Source organism: Haliotis asinina, chromosome 10 (assembly GCF_037392515.1).
Source record: "Haliotis asinina isolate JCU_RB_2024 chromosome 10, JCU_Hal_asi_v2, whole genome shotgun sequence".
Lineage (NCBI taxonomy): Eukaryota > Metazoa > Mollusca > Gastropoda > Lepetellida > Haliotidae > Haliotis > Haliotis asinina.
This window is the reverse complement of record NC_090289.1, coordinates 18,777,612-18,798,420: the sequence shown is the minus strand read 5'-3', so window position 1 is coordinate 18,798,420 and position 20,809 is coordinate 18,777,612. Positions and strand designations below refer to the sequence as shown.

The following is a 20,809-nucleotide window of genomic DNA, read 5'->3' as shown; positions in this document are numbered from 1 at the left end:
CATGGTTTATGGTATAATACCTACATGTGTGTATTTGTCTTCATTCACTTGATGCTCAGTTAACTGTGTCTTCAGACATGTTGTTTTTGAAATAAGATACATAATGCAAAACTATCAAAGTCATAATGGCAAGGCCTTGCTTCTAGGGACTTTGCAGTGTGGCAGGGAAGGGATGACAGCTAGTAATTTGAAAACACTCACACCATTCAAGTTGTGTATTGGAGTAGTAGTCATACAGGGTAGTCATAATGGGATAGAACCCTGGATCATGGCTTTTCTTGGTCATCAGATTTGTGTTCACATATGTAGGTTTATTTAAGCTGACAGCAGGCATCCTCACCTTGGTGTGAAATTTTGTTCATGGGATTGGCTGATAATTGTTATGTTGATTGGTGCAGGGGTTTTTTTTCATCTCATTTCATGTTTTTTTAACAGGAATGGCATAAATCATGTACATACTTGACAGGTGTACCTAATGACTGCATGGCATGTGGTGCTCTCAAGCTGGCAAATAAGTTTAGGTGTGACCTTCCCCCTCTGGTATCTTGTGAACATTTCCCAAGAGTTACATCTTCAGCTGCTCAATTTCCAGTTCCTTTCATCGTTACCCTATTTTCACTGTGCTCGTTCATCAAAGGGCTGTTCATAGCTTATGGCTTGGTGTGTGTGTGTGCACGCGTATGTGCACATGTGCATGTATGTGTGAGATGATGATGATGATGATGATGATGATGAAATTTATGGAGAAGCATGTGCAGTGTGAATGTGTCCCTCCCCCCTCTTAATATTTATGTACAACATAACTGATCCCTCCTGTGCCCAAAATCAATCATTTACCAGTTTCAACTAGCACAAAATTGTTCACCCCACTACCTCCCCAGAACAAACTGGGTAACCCCAACCCTTAAAATGATCATCATCCACACTGCCCATATATCATGAATTGCCCCTAAGTAAATTAATTCTGCCTGTAATGATAGTGATTGGTGATTTATAAACTGTGTCATTCATGTTGAAGTCAGAAATATGCAATCTGGTTACATTCACATCGTCATAATCCACGTTATGACAACTTTCTCTTTAACACATGCCACCATTGGCACATTTACAGATACAGTCTCTTTCTCATACTAACAAGGATTTCCTTTTGTAGTTTCCAATGTTTCCACTACTTATGCCATGCTGTTGGATCTCTTTCTTGGAACATTAGGGCCAAAGACTAAGGAGAGACTTAGAAATATGGTTGACAGAACAAGCAAGGCCACAGGTCACCCTTTGTGTCATTGCCTGAATACTGGTATTCTCAAATAAATTAATCTCGAGAAAATACTAACACGTTCTTATTGAATCCTTTATGTAGATTCTCCCTGTTGATGCCATATAATCAATATATATCCTCATGGTTACACTGCAAATCACTATCTTCAAAACTTTTTCTGACAATGCATGCAATCTTGACATCTTATAAGTTTGAATTAGGATAAAGGGTCAGTCAACTCTTGAGTGTGCATGACTAGATTGTTTTAAACATCTTTCAGGACAAATCTAGACAAATCTAGATCTGTGGTGAAACAGTTAAAAACTGAACATCCTCTAGCCAACTCTCGAAACCTCCTTTGAGGGGAATCAGTAGTGGGTGGTAAAACTGCAGCTATTCAAAGCCTACAATTTAACCCTCATGGACTAAGTACAGACCAAACGTTAGTGATAGGGACAATGTTGACAGTAAAGTTGAATGACTTTCACATTAACCAAAGCATTCGCTCTAAAAACCATGATATACAACACTATCAAATGGCATTTTGGCAGATATAATATTACAGGTGTATCTTCAACTTCAGGAGCAAACTGGATTGCACAGGGACCAAAGACTTTTGACTGTGAATCTAGATGAAAAGGGATTTATCCTTTATGTTTCTTTGAAATAACATGATCTGGGACACTATAAGGCATTGAGGTAGATGTAATGGTACACTCCACAGGATAGCTCCCGTCAAGTGGGACCAAACATCATAAAGGCTATGAATAGAAGGAAAATTGAGTAGGATTGTGCTGACTGTCAAAGACGTATGCTGGTGAATAAAATATTGTTCTGAATATACTGCACAAGTGGGAATAACCATGATACATTCAATCCATGTGTATCTGTATCAGTGAATGAGATCACAAATACTTAGAAATAAAACCAGAAGATGGTGGTGAAAGATGCAAGTTTAATGTAAACATGATCAGCAGTACTGGTCAGCCAGTCGAACCCTCTCAGCCTGCTCTGGTTGCAATGCTTGAGACGCATGTTCCTCTCTCCACTCAGCCAAGTTCTTCCCACCAAGCTCCTCATGCAGCAGCTGTTGTTTCTGCTTTGACTTCACCACTTCTTCATTCATTCTGTAACCAGAATATATCAATCTGCAACTTCACAAAATAAATTTTGTAGTTGGCATTCACAAACTTGGTTTGTTTTTACAAAGTTGGTAGTCTTTATCATACTTTCAGCAATAATCTAAGCCACAGTTTGTGTTTACTACTAACCAGGAAAAAGCCAAAACCATGCTAAGAAAAATAGTTCAGTTTTTTCAAAGGTTCAGTCTAGTATGGAGTGTTTGGGCAGATGGACAAGAGAGGCCTAGAGAGAAAAAGTTTACATCATTCCACTCAGTGTCGAATCAAGAGATAGAAGTGTATATCGTGAAACGGGATAAGTTTAACAAGCATTGTCACTAAGGTGACATAATCCCCCACCACATATTATCAATCAAACGTAAGAAGACCGTGGTTTAAGATGAAGTAAAATGTCAACAAATACATTACTCTAAAACTCTCTCCATATCTTGCATTGTAGTTATTCATACACAAAAATATTTTGAAGAGTCACTTAGACCTTGACCAGTTTATGAAACTCCTAAAAGAAAAGTCGCCTTGATCTTGAAAATTAACTGAAGGTCACCAAAATCGACTGGGTCCTGCACCTTTCCCAGATAAAGCTTGGTGTTGAATATGAAGAAAATCCAGAAAACAGTTCTTGAGATGTCTTGCTGACAAGGTAAAACGCTAAAGTCCCCTTGTGACATTCATTTTACTGTGATAAACCTAAGACACAAAATATGTCAATGATTCTTAAGATATTCCAATCTGTACGTACTATATCCCCTGCTTTCGGCTAAACATGTGGTGGGGGATAAAAATATAGAATGTCATGAGAGTTTCTATAGAGGGTATATAAGATTAAAGAAATAAGGCTGACTTGTTTAAATGGAGTGGGAGGATATTGGAAATATCAACTGATATTACAAGAGTGCTTCAGTGCTCAGTCACAGAACAGCAGATAAATATTTCCACTTCCTTATATAGGAATCTAAATTATTGTTTTTCCTGGATATATACCTTTTGGTTGTACATATAGTTTTTCAGAGCCTAAGAAATTACTTTAGAATTTAGGGTATTCAGAAATTATTCTACATGTTGCCAAAAGTTTTTAGCAAAATTACAATAAAATAATATATGTAATATGTCTTCTGTCTTTTCTGAGACTACATGTATCAGTATCCACTAAAATAATCCTCAATAGTTCTTTCTTTGTATTAATTATTTTGTAAATAAATCTGTATTGGAAGTCTAACAGCTTTTTTACAATCACTTGTACCTGTCCTGTAGTACCTGTATTTGAATATATCTCTCTAAATTATATCATGTTGAAAGACATTTCAATACTCTAGTAGCTTAGGGGCATTGTTGCCCTCAATCAATTTATCATAAAATATCCTTGAATCTTTAACATTTGAGATCATATCTTGGTATACACTGTTAATGTTTAATTGATTTAAGTAGAGAATTCTGTTTCCTAAAAGTTGTCTCCAGCTTACTGGAATATTATTTAACAAATGATGATAAAATGATGATGTGGCTCATCATTTCTATGCCGATGACTCGCTGCTGGTAGACAGTTTCAGACCCACCTTATCAAGTAAGATGGAATCTTTGAATGACATTGAAAGTTGTCTTAACAATGTCAAATCCATGATGTCAACCAACATGCTTAAATTAAATGATGAAAAGACAGAGGCCATCATCATTGCTCCACCTTCTAGACAGCAAAAATCCCGGCTAACCCACCTGCAAATTGGACAGTCTCTCATACCTTTCTCGCCTCATGTAAAAAATCTTGGTGTTTTTATTGACTCTTCTCTTACTGTGGATAAGCAAGTGGACCATCTCTGCAAAGTATGTCATTTTCATTTGAGAAGTACAGGATCAATCCGTCATCTTCTTACAACTGAAATTACAGCCACTCTGGTTAGATCACTCATTCTTTCTCGTCTGCATTACTGTAACAGCTTACTCATGGGAATATCAGGAGATCAGCTGAACAGACTGCAGAGGATACAGAACAGGGATGCCCTTATCATAACCAGGACTAAGCTCCATTCTCACATCTCCCCAGCTCTAAAGTCACTGCACTGGCTCAGGATCCGTGAAAGGATTGACTTTAAGATCCTTTCTTTAGTCTACAAGTCTTTTCAAAACACTGCCCCTGTCTATCTTCAGGAGATGTTTGTCCACTACAAGCCCTCAAGAAATTTCTGATCAGCTGACCAACTGCTCTTGACTGTACCAGTATATAAACTGAAACCTTTTGGGTCTCGATCCTTCTCACATGCAGCTGCCTCATTATGGAACTCTCTCCCATTTAACTTCAAGAGTGCATCTACGCTATCTGTGTTTAAATCTAGACTATAAATGTATCTCTTCCAACACTACCACTAACTGTATCTACTGTTGTCCGCCCTGTGCATATGTATAGATGTCATATGCGCTTTGAGCATGTCCCTCAGTGATGTGGAACTAGCGCTTTATAAATACCCTTATTATTTATTATTATTATTATAATCTAAGATGGTTCGTCTTATTTTCTACCGCTGTTTTAGATCTTCAAAGGTGAGAAATCCATTTTCATTACACATATCATCTTTGACACAATGTATACCACAATCTAACCAATCTAATCATGTTTGAGGACTTAGAAGAAATGATTTAGCCAAAGTGACTGAACTGAGATTTGGCCTAAGCCATCACTGTCAAAGGGGTGCTTTTCATAAAATACTCTTCCAGCAGACAAAACATTTCACTAATAAGGATTGTTGTTGTTTATCTCCAGTAGATACAACATCTCACCAATAAGGATTGTCGTTGCCAGGTAAGCAATCAATACCATTAGAGCCAATGGAGTGTAAAGGATTTATGGGGAAAGTTTTATTAAAGCTTGAAGTTTTTCTTAAGTGACATTTCAATGATGACAATTTCAAACCAGTGATGAAACATTCAATGTCAACATTTCTGAGGCTTCCATCTTCGTGTTATGATAAGGGTCTCGGGTCCTTATGAGCGTACCAGTGAAATCCCATAACTAACTGGCGTGCTGGTCTGCTTGGGGGAATTAACTCAGCGAAGAGTCCGAAGTCACAAGAAGCTAATTACAATTTTATTAACAAGAAATAGAATAACAAGGGTGGCCACGGATTTGGTACAACCTTCTGGGCTGAGGGCCAGAGTTGGTCTGAGTTGGAAGTCTAAACCCTTCTGCTGGACAAATGGAGTTGGAGACTATTTAACTAAACTTGAAGCAATAAAAAGGTTGTAGCTCGTTAAAAGATACAAAATGGGTGTGCCCTATAATAGCCAGTGAAATGCTGAATATACAGAGTGGGGTGTGACCTACTGGAATAACCAGACAGAGGGGATCCTCTTAATTCTATTAATCCTATCTTAAGTGGCATTAATCCTGCTGGCACATTTACTGTATGCTTGGGCTAGTTCTATCCAAGCCTGTTTTGATGTGCCAATTATAATAGCTTGGATTACAATAGATGTGCTTCACTGGGCCATGGCTTAATGACCCAAATTAAAAATGTTTTGACACTGTTGTACTAATGATATGTTTTCTTCAAAGAAGCTCATTAAACTGTCTAGATTCAGCTTTAGTCTTAATGAACGGTTTGTCTAACCATGGCATTTTGAATATCTCAGACTAAGATTTATGGACAAACATCTTTAAACAATGCACTTGTAAATTTAAACCTTTGTGGAGTTGTAGATCTATAAAATTAGTTCTTGCTTTAAGTTGGTGTCTTCCTCTAAGCTACTACTGATCATGATGAAATTAATATTCTATGTGTATATTTTCTCAATATCTGAATCCTAATGTATAATGCTTGTAGTGGTAATAAATGAATTTTTGCATAAAGTATTATTCCATGATATTTGTAAGTACTAGTGATATTTGATCTTTCAATCTTTATCATTTTTATTATTCCATATAAATCTATAGATTGTTTTAATGAGTTCAGTGATGAAATTTTTTTGGCAGGTTAGGAAATGCAGAGAAAATATGTACCAGAGTAGAAATTGCTAGAATTTTGATAATAGTAAAGGAGGTGATGTGCCCATTTTGTAACACTGCTGCTGCATTATTGCTAGTCAGAACATTAATCAATTTGATAATACTGGGCCCAAATCCAAATGCTGTATTAAATATGGTTAGGAGGTGGTGTCAAATAGTAATATAATAATAGGGCAGGCTTATTTAACCTTCTTGTTTCAAAGACAATATCGTAGAGAAGAGTTATATTTTCACTCATACATCTCCAAGGTATAAAAACCTATTTGATTCTCATGTACAATTGTATCTAATGTTGATTTAATCCTGCTTGCTCTCCATGTGCTTATTTCATAAAGAGAGTTTAGTAAAGAAATAGGTCTCCAGTTTTTCAGAAATTTTGTGTCTCTATTTGGTTTAGGCAAACAAGTAATAATTCCCCTGTTCATTGTAATAGTTAATTCATTGTTTGCGAAGGTTTCTTTCATAAATCTACAATACCCATGGACCTAAATGTCTCCAAAAGACCTTAAAGAATTCAATAGGGTAGCCATCAATTCCTGAGCTTTTATCGCTCTTTATGGAAGGAAGAGCTTTATTAATTTCTTCTAGTCTAATCGCTTTTTCTAAACCCTCGACTTCTTTCTTTGCTATTTGTGGAATGTTAATAGATCATAAATCTGTATCATTTTCATTCTCATGTTGATGGATATCTCTAAAGAAATTACTGTAAAAATGTTTCAGTTCATCCCAAATACTACTACTGCTAGACACATATTAGATGATCCTGCGCACTAAACGCATTTGTGACAAGAGAGACGGTACAACGAACTGGGCGAGTACACTTGGCTGCTACAGGTAGCTTGACGATTATGCATGTGCAATACATGCTAACCGTGACATGAAATCAACACCGCTACTGATTAACACCTGTCTCACTGCTGTGTAACACCTGTCTTGCTACTGTTTTACACCTGTCTCAGTACTGTTAAACAGATTTCAGTTGTAGTAAAAAATGTCCAAGTTAGGAAAACATGGGCAAATAGTTCATTCTCAGGCAAGGGAGATAGCATACAATGTTATCATGTATATGGACAAAAATTGTGCAACCAAAGCAGGTTCTCTTTTACAAAGTAGCCTTGCTACTGGACTCTCAACGGCAACTTTAAAGCGCATTAAGGTAGAAGGTGGTAGGAGTGCGAGTGGACCTACATTTATCAGTCCCACCAAGTGGCGCAAACCCCAAACTTGCAGTTACAGACTTGATGATTTTGACTGGTGTGCAGTCCGTCAATTTGTACAAAGTTTATATGGCGTAAAAAAACAACTACCCACAACTGTATGATATGGCAAAGTGCCAGTTGAACTACAAGGATTCTATGGAAAGTTTTCAAAAAAAATCTCAAAGACATGGGGTTTAGGTGGCGAAAAAAGCAGTCAAGCCGTAAACTTTTAATGGAACGTAAAGACATTGTTTCCAAGCGTTTGCAACACTTGCGTGGAATAAAGAAATACAGAGAAGAAAATCGAACACTCATCTTTATCGATAAAACATGGTTGCACGTACACCACATTGTCCCATAGTGTTGGCAACTTGAGGGTGAAGTTGAAATAAATGGGGTTCAACCTCCGTCTGGCACCGGACCTTGGCTTATTGTGGTTCATGCAGGGGGTGAAAACGATTTTGTTCCAAATGCTTTCCTTGTTTTTGATTTCAAACTCAAATCAGCAGACTATCATGACAAGATGAACTTTGATAATTTTTCCAAAGGGCTCCAGGAAAAGTTGATCCCAAACCTTCCACTGCACTCTGTCATCGTTATGGATAATGCATCATATCATAACAAGCAAGTGGACAAATGTCCCACAACCGCCAACAGAAAAGATAACATAAAAGCATGGCTACAGAGGCACGATATCTCATTTGATAAGAAAATGCTTAAAGCCTAACTATTGTTTCTTGCAAAATCCAACAAATCGGGCCCTGACTACAGAGTAGACACGATGTTGAAGCAACATGGTCATGATGTACTATGTCTCCCTCCATACCACACAGAACTAAACCCGATTGAGTTCATTTGGGCACATGTGAAAAATTATGCCGCTTCACAAAACTTGCAGTTCACAAAAAGTTCCTTATGAGTGGCCATAAATGAAAGGATGTCTGTAATCGGTGCAAAAAATGGTCGGAATGTTGTAAACATGTTAAAACAAATGAAGATGGTTACTGGCAACTCAAAATCGCAGTAGAAAGGGAAATTGACATACCAGTGATTGACTTAGGACTTGCAAATGATTTAGACACCGAGACTGATTCAGAGAGTGATAATTAAAGCATAAATCAGTAAGTCCGCCTAATTTTCCAGCATTGTTGTGTCTTGTATAATGATTCACACATACTATATCAGGTTTTTACTGTTCCCATACTTTGTCATAAAAAAAGAGTAATCTTTGGTGAGTTAACTAGTTGTATTAACACCCTAGACACCAAACTCACCATTGACAGTATCATCAACCTTGTGTCTAGCTGTTTCCAGACCTCGTACTTCACATTGCAGAACAACATCTACCAGCAGATCCATGGCCTACCCATGGGCTCACCTCTCTCCGCTGATAACTGAAATCTTCATGACCAGCTTTGAAGAATCTGCCCTATCTACATCGACATTCCAACCGTTATGTTGGTATAGAAAAGTTGATGACACTTGCACTATCCTTGATCCCAACCACAACCCTGCAGAACTTGACCACCTTAACAAACAACACACCTGCATCCAGTTCACCATGGAAGTAGAAGCCCAACACAAGCTGCCATTCCTAGACGTATCCCTTGACAGGTCATCTGAAAGAATCGTTCCCACTGTCTATCGAAAGCCTACCCACACTGACCAGTATATCCACTACCTATCCAACCAAGATCCACAAATAAAGCAAGCCATAGTCTCTACCCTAGACGAAATTGACCACCTCAAGAGAACTTTCATCACCCTCAATGGATACCCAAAACAACTCGTTGACCAGACTATAGCCACAACTGTCCAGCATCAGAACGACCGCCTCCCTAAACCTGAGCCTGCACCCATCCGAGTCAACATTCCATACCAAGGCAAGATAAGTCATCAAATCAGTCGACTCCTCAGAAAAACTGCCAGTGTTGATGTGACCTTTTATTCTGATAAATAAGACATTGAAAAACATCCTTAGAGCAAATGGAAGAGGTGGCAGTGATCAAACCAACCCCAAACCCCAAACCCCAAACAAGATAAACTGTGAGTGCGGAAGCAGCTACATAGGTGAAACCTGCAGACCATTCAACATCAGACTCAAAGAGCAAAAAACTTCAGTAAGAAAATTAGATCTGAAATCGTCCCTCTCTCAACACATCGTCAACTATCCAAACCACTCCATCAACAGGAAAAACACCGAGATACTGCTTCCAAAATCAGTGATTAGAACCTCAGATCAATAGAGATCAATACTTTCCCTCTGCCTGGTGTGTCAACAAGGACTCATAGACTCTCGATCTATCAGCTGTGTAAACAACCATGTACTGTTAAAACATTCCTCCTTTTCATCTCTCCTCTGTGATTGTACATACCTAACTACATTTATGTGCTTGTATATACATCTTACCTCTCTGGCTTCATGTACACCTATATATATTCTGCAATGTTACCTATACTCATTATCCACCTGATGAAGGGGCAAGAATTAGCCTTGAAACGTCGTGTTACAAGAATGAAAGAAGTTGTCATCCATAACAGTGTCTTGTATTACCTCTCCAACTTCTAAATGCCTTTGAAGAATTTGGAAATATTGTTTGAATACTAACCATTTCTCTGGAACTGGTTATATAAATTTCCAAAACATGTATTCCCAGTCGATCACCAGTGGAATTATGGACGAAAATCAGCCCGTACAGAGAAATAGGAACAAAATTATGGGATGAAAATATTTCCCTCTTGCTACTCTGATTTAGCCACCACCATTCAGTAACAGATAACTTTTAACATATTAAAAAGTTAAATGAAACACAATTAACTATATGTAGTTATTATCTATTTAATATTTAGCAGACGAAAAGTCAACTTTACCCATTAAAATAACACCGCATATTCCTTCGAATGATAAGACTGCAATTTCAGGCATAAGATACTGATATTCCATGCTAATCTTTAGTTAAGACGAAGACAAATAGATGATTGGGGCATTGACAAGCATTTTAAATATTCAACAATTTTGTTAAAAAAAACCCAGGAAAATGTCATTTGCTTCATGAAATGGATCGGTGGCCCTAAACATATTTGCTCAGTATATTGTGTTGATTCAATTCGTTGGGATTGTACCTGTTCCCAAATCGAGTGTGCTATAACAATTCATGTGTGAAACGCACAGGGAAAATGAACTTCTCGATATTTATCAGACAACCTGTCTCCCTCTTGTTTCAAGTGGATCGTTCTGTTGGGCATTCCCAAGTATGCAAATTGGGGTCATTTGTCAGGTCGTGGATCATCTTATATGTGTTTACCAGTAACATATCTGTAATCAGAACTCTGTTATCTTTCTTAACACTGCCTATAAATACAAGCTTACTAGTAAAAGTTCTGTTTTCCATGTGACAAAAATGGCTGGTTGTTTTTTTCTCCTTCATCATACCATTTTGTTCTTTTTAGAAATTGATTTCTTCTTACATCATCCTCATTAATTTGTTCCAAAAGTTTTTTCTTAGTAGATAGTTCTGCTAAATATTTTTCATTTATATTGTTAAAGTCACATCTTATATTTTCTTCCAGAATTTGTATTGTTTCTTCAGGATCTTTTCTAGTTTTTTCTCTGTTTTTCTAAAGATATGTAGAAAATGAAATTGTTTTTTCCTCTCAAATTCAAGACGAAAGTTTCAAGAAATAAAGATCTAGATATTTTAATTTCCTGGATACCATTTTCATAATGTATTTTTGACAATTTTTGTGTATTCTTCATTGTGTAAGAGTGAGGTATTGAATCTCCAATTACCATGGCCTCTTTAATTACTTCATGCATTCTGAAGTGATAATATTATTGGGGAATGGTCTGATTTATAACCTTGGACAATATCAGCCTCATAAGGTATATTAAAGAGGTCTTGAGAGACGATGAATAATCCTGTCTTGCTTACTTCTTCTGGTTTCTTTCCACCATGTAAATTTCTTACATAACTATTTTGTTCTCTCCTAATATCTAAAAGATTTAAGTTCTCAATTCTTTTCCAGAGAGTATTTCTTGCACTGAGGTTGTTTATGTTCAAGATCAAACGTAGGGTTAAGCATCAGATTCCAGTCACCACAGATAATAATTGACTCGTTTCTGAATTCCACAATGGTATGGAATAATTTAGTATAGAAATTAGGTTCATCCTTACTTGAGCCATACAGGTTAGTTAGGGTAATATTTAGTCCATCCACTATTATATCAGTTATGATGAAATTGAGATTTTCATCAACGAGGGATTTATGTGCTTTGATTTCAATCCTGTCAGTAAAAAGAATATCTACACCCTGTGGATTAGTTTTAATGGGGCAATAATACAATTTAACCATTAAACAGGCGTTACTTTCGTTATCAAGTTAGCCTTGATATTGATATTTCACAGCCATGTGACAGTGGGGAGCAATGTTGTAAATAAAATGAGTTAGAATGAGAAAGAATTGAACAGATCTCCTTTGTAGATCTAAAGAATATATGTATTCCATCAAGTATGGCTATTTATTACTGATAACTTGATGATAAAAACTCAACTCAAATTCAAATGTAATTTAGGTGAGTTATTTTGCTTGACAACGTTCAACAAACAAGTAACACATCATATTGATGTCCACTAAGATACACATAGGACAGTCAGAACCTATCCTAGTATTTGTCCTAAGTTACTTTGCACTAAGTTTCTTTTCAAGAAATTGGAGAAGAAAGTAGGACACCTAAAAGCCACTAGACTAGCATGAAAAAGCAAACAAACCCTTTTCTCAAAAGGATCCTAGCCCTTGGATATCTTAACTTTGATTCTAGGGTCTTGGATCATAATAGGGGCCCAGAATTTTCTGAGCATATGTTATCAGTTAATTGGTAATGAAGAGACAGGCTTGTGGCAATACTCAAGATGGTATACGTAGGATGCCCTAACTCCTGTATTAACTAGTTAGGATTTGTTTCAGCTGGGACTCTTTCAAGCAAAGGTACCCAGGCTTTTTTTCACTTTTTCATGCTAGTCAACTGGCTCTTCATTTTCTTCACAGAGAATCATATTGACAGAATCATGTTAAACCGCTAATAAATCATCCATAGTTTCTCATTTGTAATCATTATCATATTTAGCTCCTTGTTTAGGCCAAGGTAAGTGTTTCAAGTTTAGTTCATCAGTTTTCACTTACATTCTACATAAACTCTGCAGATGTTCATTCCACTGGGCAACAACCTCTGTGAAAGTGTGTAGTTAACCTAAAGTATATTTACTGTTATCCCTGCATAAACCTGTGAACCCATAGTTCAATTTTAGTCACTGGGTTTTCTTCAGTTTGTGTGTTTTCATTTCTTGATAATGTTTTTTGTACCTTCTACTCTCTGAAATTGCACGATTATAGAAGTTGTCAATCCTCTTCTCATCCAAAGTGTCAGAGGCAGTAAGCTTCCCAGCATTCTGAAACACAACACACACAACATAAGAGTGTAATCTTCATACAATAGAGAAATTAAGTAATGTCACACCACTGTCCTTCACCTAGGTAAGTACTCAACCTTTAAAGGGGCACTGATGCAGAGCAATTTCCGTGGACTGGTGTAAACTTTTGTTATTGTTTTTCTCCCGTGAGTACCTGGATGATATCCATTCCGTAAGCGCAATTGATAGTTTAATTATAGACAGATCAACTTAGGTGAAGTCATTTTTACTTCATTACAAAGGTATTATGAAAACAAATGAAACACTTTGAAGGCTAATCATCTGCCAGTGGTAGAAACGGTAAAAAACTATTAGGACGGAAAAATAACGAAGCCAATGTACGTCTCTATATTTTGTCTCATAACACAATTAGTTTATTGTCATATTTGTATGATTCTGAAAATTAATAAAAGAACACATGATCTGCTTATACTCATAGTAAATTTCTAACATAACAGCAACATTTATACATTGTATAGATTGCCAATGTGGATCCTATTTCACACACATACGCGATCTAGTGTGTGTTTTCTGTCATACAGATTCTGCTGAATGCTACAACAAATAAATTAAAACAAACTGCAATTAATGAATGTAAAACAGACTAATTTTATAGCAACAATATCAGGCTACTACCTTGTTCAGGAATGTATCCATCAATATCCACATAAAAGAAATCATATTCCATTCATCTGCAGCTGGTAAATAATCCTGCTCTATGTCGCGTGTCTTACAACTGTCCAGTTTGCGAAAAAGTAACACATCGTTTCACGTCTTTCGTTGGTGAAAACCAGATAAACCTCTCATTGGTCTCGTAAATCTCACACCTGGCAAACTAATTGTATGATGTCCACTATTCTAAGTAATTTAGTTAACCAATAATGAGCAATCAATCAATCAACGCAAGGGTGGTTAATTCTTTGAAGGGAGGATGTTGTTTTTGCACTCACTCTTTACAACAGGGTGTTGTCATCTACACACACTGCCTTTTGACAAATCTGCTAGAAGATAAAAGTAATTAATCAATCAGTGTGTTATCGGTTAATCCTTTGATCAATGTTTGTTTTTGTAACTCAGCTGATAAACCCTCTTGCATCACTTACATGCACATATTACATAACATACAATACATTTGCCATTACAGACCTTAATTTATAATGTTGAGTATTTACTCCAGACAGGAGAAATGCCAAATGGGAACCTTTGTTGAGTAACCGAAGTGGTGTTACTTCTAATTATACCTGTTATAAATTCATTAATTGACCATCCAGAGAATGATGACAAATAACACGTGTAGGTTTACACCATCAAACGCGAGTTACAGCAAGGAAGATGTAATCTCTGTGTCGCATGCAGCCTGGAAACACTTATGGGCCGAAACTGTTTTGAGGATACCAACGGAATTTCGTTACATAAGGAATACACACAGGCATTTGCTGTGTACTTGGGTAAATAGGTGAAATAAGGGTTTTTTTACGTAAGAAAATTTTCAGATTTCTCTACCAAAGGCAAAGTCATCGGTTTTTGTATACGAATTCAAATAAATCAACAGTGTGTTTTTATTATCATAAATAATAAACCATTGTAGCTACCATAGCAACCAAAATTTACGTATGATATTTGCTATCACAGCTGAACCAACACTCAAAATTACCTATATATATATATAAAGCTTTGCAATCTTCCGTACTGAAACAAATGGCTGGCTACGTGCCTGTAGACATCATATTTTCATGTAACATGATTAAATATCGAGGTTAAAAACACAGAAATAGGATCAAATTGGATCAGTAACTATACCATCCAAGCATCCGAAAAGAACTACACTGCTGGGATATTTGGTTACGATCAGACAAGGGATACCATGGATATTTTTAAACAAATGGCATATGATGGGCATCTGGCCTCCTGACTGTTTAGGTGAAGAAATTCTGCTAATATGGACTGGAGTCCAGTTCCTTTGCCCGTCACGGTCAAAGGAGCGGGCGCTGACCAATTTGCGGTTTGGTTTCGTAATTCGACCGTTGGCGAGAAACATTATTCGCTCCGCATCAGTGCCCCTTTAAACATGTTAAAAAAGTACACAAAGGCTGACACATTACAGAAAATATTGGCAGCATCTCTAGTATACATTTACTAAAACAAGGAGATATTTCACTTAATTGTGTTAAACTGAATGAAATTCAATGTCATCCAGAGGAAACATGCATGCCAAAATTTTGTTTCTATGTGTGATAAAGATATTACACAACCAAAAGTGCAAGGTCAAAATTTTAATATCTTGACATTGGGATACACATATGTTGTATGCTTGGTTGTTGAACTTGAAGGTACTGAAGATGGGTGTGCATAGCTAGATGATTTAGGCAACTAGACCCATTTCTGAAGAAGCACAATGCTCTGTTAAAGACCAGTTTTGAAACTGATTCACTTCGAATAAAAGCCAAAGCAAAACACGGAATTGACATTCTAGCTATTACTAATCACCCATTCTCTTCTCACTAGAGAAATCACGAACCAGTCACAAATTCTGGGATATCATCCTCGTACTCCTGGGAGAAAAACAATAACAAAAGAAACCACCAGTCCACGGAAATTGCTCCGCATCAGTGCCCCTTTAAATATTACGCTGCTATTATTGGCAACACTGGTTACGTAACGACCTGATGCATACATTCAGAGGTTTTTCATGGAGTTTCTTCTCTCTCTAGGTTCCCTGCCCAAACAGTGACTTTTTATCCGTGACTTTTTCTTGTGACTTTCTTTCCATGCTGTCACCCTCACAAAATCTTGATTTTCTTTTTCAAATTTTTATGCTCTTAGGAATCTAAATGCCCTCAATAAATAAAATCACTCACTGTGACCCTGTTTGTTAGACATTTCATTTCACAATATTCAACAGAAAACGACACAATTTACGCGATCCAACGAAAGGACGAAACAGCATTAAAAAGACCAATACATATGAGACAAACCAAACAGCTTTGGAATGAAACATGAATGACGGGGTTTCGTATTCGTACACACTTTTTCTTGTTGGTAATGGTCACGAATAAATTCTTCTAAGTTTCCGTCCGCAGCTTGATCACACAATCTGACATTCTGGGCTTTGTCTTCGTTCGCCATATTTCATCGTTGCCAGGCACACTCGGAACTCTTCACAGCAAGCTTATTGATCAAGAATGTGCATAATGAAACATTACTACATGACATGTCGTTAGTTCATATTCAAATCGACATACAACAGGGGCAGGACAGGTTCATTATCGAGAGTTCTGATTTAGTTTACTAACTGCCTACTTGAGAATCTCAGTGAGTAAGTAAACACGTAACGGATTCATCCGACTGAAGCCGATTGCAAACACTCACCTTGAACCGGTTCCCGGATCCCGATGCGCGTTGCCAACTTGAACTTAGCTGAGTTTAGGCACAGCTGGGATACTTTGCAGCCGGGTCCCGTCTCTCATTGCGCTATTTTGAGCCCGCCGATGGTTGTGAACGCATTCGAAATCATAGGCACACACAGTGTTATGTTTTTCGTTGGCCGAAGCCAAAACCAGAATTTTTAGACGGAAGCGCTACCATTCCAGCCTATAAGTAAACCGAAGCGCTCAGCATGATCGTTACATTGCTCTCTCTCTCTCTCTCTCTCTCTCTCTCTCTCTCTCTCTCTCTCTCTCTCTCTCTCTCTCTCTCTCTCTCTCTCTCTCTCTCTCTCTCTCTCTCTCTCTCTCTCTCTCTCTCTCTCTCTCTCTCTCTCTGTGTGTGTGTGTGTGTGTGTGTGTGTGTAAGGTAAGTATGACCAGTGATGCAAAAACATCAGTTATCGATATTCAACTACGCGGACCAGCAGAAGAGTTGCATTGCATGCAGTAGAGAAGCAGGATTAGGTGTGTCACCAGAGACCATATAATAGATTATATTATCTATTATATGGTCTCTGGTGTCACCGACAAAGTACATACGTAGGTTATGCCCTTAAATGAGGATACTAAACGACCTTCCTTGTAATACCATTTTTATTAAACGAGTTAATAATTTGGTATCAGACGAGCGAAAGCGAGTTTGATCCTAAATCTTTAACGAGTTTAATGAAAATGATATTTCACGGAAGCGAGTTTAGTATTCTGTTTATTACTCGCAAACATAAACTGACAGAAACTGCGGCGAAATCGCCTACAGTGTGAGGACTCTCAGCTTTCAAGTCAAGCAAGGTCTACAATGGCGACATCAACATTAGCATTGTGACATCACAACGTTGAACCATTTTGACGTCATACGACAAGCGGTATTACACTAGTGTAATATTGAAGTGAAAATATTACACTGCAGTGTCTTCAACGGGTGAGTAATAAGAGCAAGACACTTCATTGTACACGCAGTATTTCACCATCAAAACAACTCACGAATTCCCAAGTAACATTCACCTGGTTTCGACTAGTACACTAATTTATTTTAACCCTCCGCCAATGAGCTGTCTAGGTAAACTTCGTTCAGTACTGGGCTATTCGTTGCACTGCTTAGCAGCATAGCAGTGTAGAACGAATAATTACTGAAGTCACCCTGACACTTGCACGAATTTTGTCCCTGCAATGGTTCACCATTTTGCTTGCCAATAACTAAACTGTGAAAACTGTTATGAAGTGCGAATATAGGGCGTGGGACTGCAGACCAGTGCGCAAAGAAAATTCTGGTACGCATAATCTTCGTGGCATACTAGCGTGAACTAGACATGAACATTGCGCAACCTACTCGAAAACACTGCGGGCGGTGCGTATCAAAGCGTGTCAAGTTCCGGCCCTAAGCGCATTGACATGCACGCAGTGTTACGTACTGGCCTGTTTCCGCATAGTTTTGCGCATGACACAAATAGTTTCCGCATGTACCGAAATTGATATATAATGTTACGCCTACTTCACGCATTGTTGGTGCACAAATCAGTTCATTAAAGCGTGCCTATCGCCATTCTCCACATTCCTCAAATCAACAACGAAAAGTCAACAAGATGGCTGCCAAGAAGAAGAAAGCCAGAAGGGGAGCAGGACCAGCAGTGAACAGACGACTTGAAGAAGAGACGGGACAAGAACAAGAGACACAGAGAGGGATGGACACAGAGGTTGCCGAGAGGGAGAAGGATATTTCTCCAGGTTTAGCTGACAGTAGCATTGGGGAGTCACCTTATCCCGAGGATATGGGCACTTCTCTCCTCACCCCGACGCTCAGGGTGTTCATATCTTTAACCGTCTTGTAAATATGAAATGTTTTCGTATCCCCGTATATATTTTGTAGATAAATGTGTGAGTTTGGGGTTTTTTTAAAGAAGGAAATACAAGCACTTTCTTGAATATCTTTCTTTACACAACTAATTTAGAGAATTGTAATGGAAATAATTACTAGGTCTTAATGTCTGTCTTGCTGAAACGTCTTGGTCGACATTTGTGATCACTATGTGTCAAGGTGAGACTGCCCTCTTTTGCAAAGGAACAGCACCAACAGGAGACAATTAATGCATACATTCATGCAAAGAACAATTCTTCCATGCTCCATCTGAAGTACCACCGTCGGCCCACAAACCAACATGCAAGAGCCTGTATGCAGCATCTACACGGGCCATGAATACAATACTGCGGATGCCCACACTTGTAGTAAAGTGATCCAGCTTTAGGTGGTTACGTCACAGAAATGCGCTTGCCATCCGCAGCCCCAGACAGTTGTGCAAGATCCAAGTGCAACTAAAACCTTCAACAACCCCCTCCACTCCGCGTCAGGTTTGGGGTACCTCAGACCTATAGTGAATACTTGCAGATTGTATCCACGTCCACTCTGAAGTTTCACTGTAGACTTGAATAAGAATTACAAGTGACTATTAAGCGAAGAATGGTTGCAAGCTCAGGTCCCACCTCCAGCAGTTCTCTTATGAATGTGGTCTTCTCAAGATGAGGGGTTAACGTCTCCACCATGTCTAGGAACTAGTCAGGGGAATTTCTCAGGTAATTTCCATAGCCTCTTGAATCTTCCTTGTGGACAGATACCTGTTCTTTTCTGCAGTACCTTCATCGAGCTTACTCTGTGTTGTTCAACATATTGTAGGTCCACAGCACTGCATAAAACTGGGGTTGATGCCTGCTATTTTCATAGCGTGCACATGGTCAAGCAGGACAATTCAAAGCAGGACCTAATAATACCACGGCTGCATCAGCTGAGTGGCTGTGACAATACATGTCCTTGTTGGAACAATGCCGTAAACTAGACGTAAACAATGCGCCCACAATACTTGACCTAGACGTAACTAAGTCGTACGATAGCGTGTCTTTACTTGACAATGTGCTGCATTTTCGGTCACGCATTGCGTAAACAGGGCGCGAAAAGTGTGCATACTGCACGGGCATCGCGCTTTCGTGCGTACCATCTAAATTACACTTTTGCCACAGCGAATTTGGTGGCAGCGTGGAGGCAAAATTCGCACGTGTGAGGGTGGCATTAGCCTCTTACGGTGGGTAGACTAATGTTGTCTGAAAACAAAAGGACAACACAGACCCTACATTATCACATGATTACTATCAACATATTTACATGTAATCCAAATACACAAATACATTTATCGTTTGACGAAAATTTAGGAATATGGGGCCAGTGGTAGCCACGCCATAATCCACTTCAAGGGACATCACTTTCAGCTTGATAACAGGGATATAAAGTTGGGAAAAAAAGAAATCAGAGTTCAAACGATTCACTAATTTTCCAGGGCTGGGGAAAAAAGTGATTTCAACAGCTGTACTGCATTCACAAAGCACTCGCAGGTTCGCGTAGCTTGAAGCAGTATGCCTGTCCGGAGTATGAGGTCGTGAGCTGTAGTCTAATCTTCTTCGTGTACATAAACAACTGTCACCGAGAAAACCCAATGTCTGATTTAGTGACACCTGTATGTCTGCAGTCTCCCTGCCTATTTATCAACATGTCTTTGCATTTGATGGCAGATGCATAGTTCCTAGATAACATAGGCCCCCACTGCAGGTCTCAAAATCGACAACCAAAGTTATTATCCAGTACCCGACTATGTCACATTATACATGCATGCTTCTCCATAAAAATCATCACTAGTACTATCAAACACCGGGTGGTGGGGCCGGAAGCCTATTGGTTAAGGCTTTCTCTCGTCACGCAGAAGATCCAGTTTCGAATCGGATGGGTACATTGTGTGATGCCCCTTCAATAGTATGAATTTGTAAGAATTGCATCTCAAATGTCAACAAACGCAGCCCACTCGCGGGTTAACACCTTTAACACCTCTGCACTGGACACAATCACTCTGCCACATCCACCCGAAAGATCAGTCCACTGCTTAGTTCAACTTATTACTGTTCTAAATTAAGTCTTTTGTCTAAAATATGTTAATCCTATTAATTATATGACATACCCTGAAGTAATCGAATGTGTGATATTGTATCTATTATTGATTTATGAGTATGAATGGATACATGAATGTATGTGTTAGATTTCAATGTAATGGTTGTGTTCTGTTTAAACCTAAAAGCATATTGTAGGCCTTATATATATGATTATTATGCGCTGTGTATTTACATTGTTTTGTTATTACAGAGTATTCGTTCTATATGTCATAGCGACACGAATAAAGCCATCTCCTTCTCCGCCGCCTCTGTCACCATTTTCTTGTGTAGACCAGCACAGGCTGAAACATGTCGCAGTGAACTTAGTTCGTCAAAGGATATAGTATCCTTATCCTAGCC

General features: G+C 38.2%; 1 protein-coding gene across 1 annotated transcript; it reads right to left on the bottom strand.

Moving 5' to 3' along the window:
- Positions 1 to 2,193: 2,193 nt before the first annotated feature.
- Positions 2,194 to 16,433, bottom strand: LOC137298394 (uncharacterized). The gene is made up of 3 exons (XM_067830652.1): positions 16,089 to 16,433; positions 12,955 to 13,040; positions 2,194 to 2,385 (listed from the first exon to the last, which is right to left on the bottom strand). The coding sequence occupies exons 1-3, from the start codon at positions 16,185 to 16,187 to the stop codon at positions 2,229 to 2,231; spliced, it is 342 nt and encodes a 113-aa protein (XP_067686753.1). The 5' UTR covers positions 16,188 to 16,433; the 3' UTR covers positions 2,194 to 2,228.
- Positions 16,434 to 20,809: the final 4,376 nt, after the last annotated feature.

Bases quoted from the DNA above. Each gene is read 5' to 3' on its own strand.
- LOC137298394 (XM_067830652.1), bottom strand. From the start codon at position 16,187: ATGGCGAACGAAGACAAAGCCCAGAATGTCAGATTGTGTGATCAAGCT. The intron at 13,041-16,088 runs GTGTGTACGAAT...GTTGTGTTTCAG, and splicing joins ACCATTACCAACAAGAAAAA to AATGCTGGGAAGCTTACTGC. The intron at 2,386-12,954 runs GTACAAAAAACA...TTCTGGTTACAG, and splicing joins GCAATTTCAGAGAGTAGAAG to AATGAATGAAGAAGTGGTGA.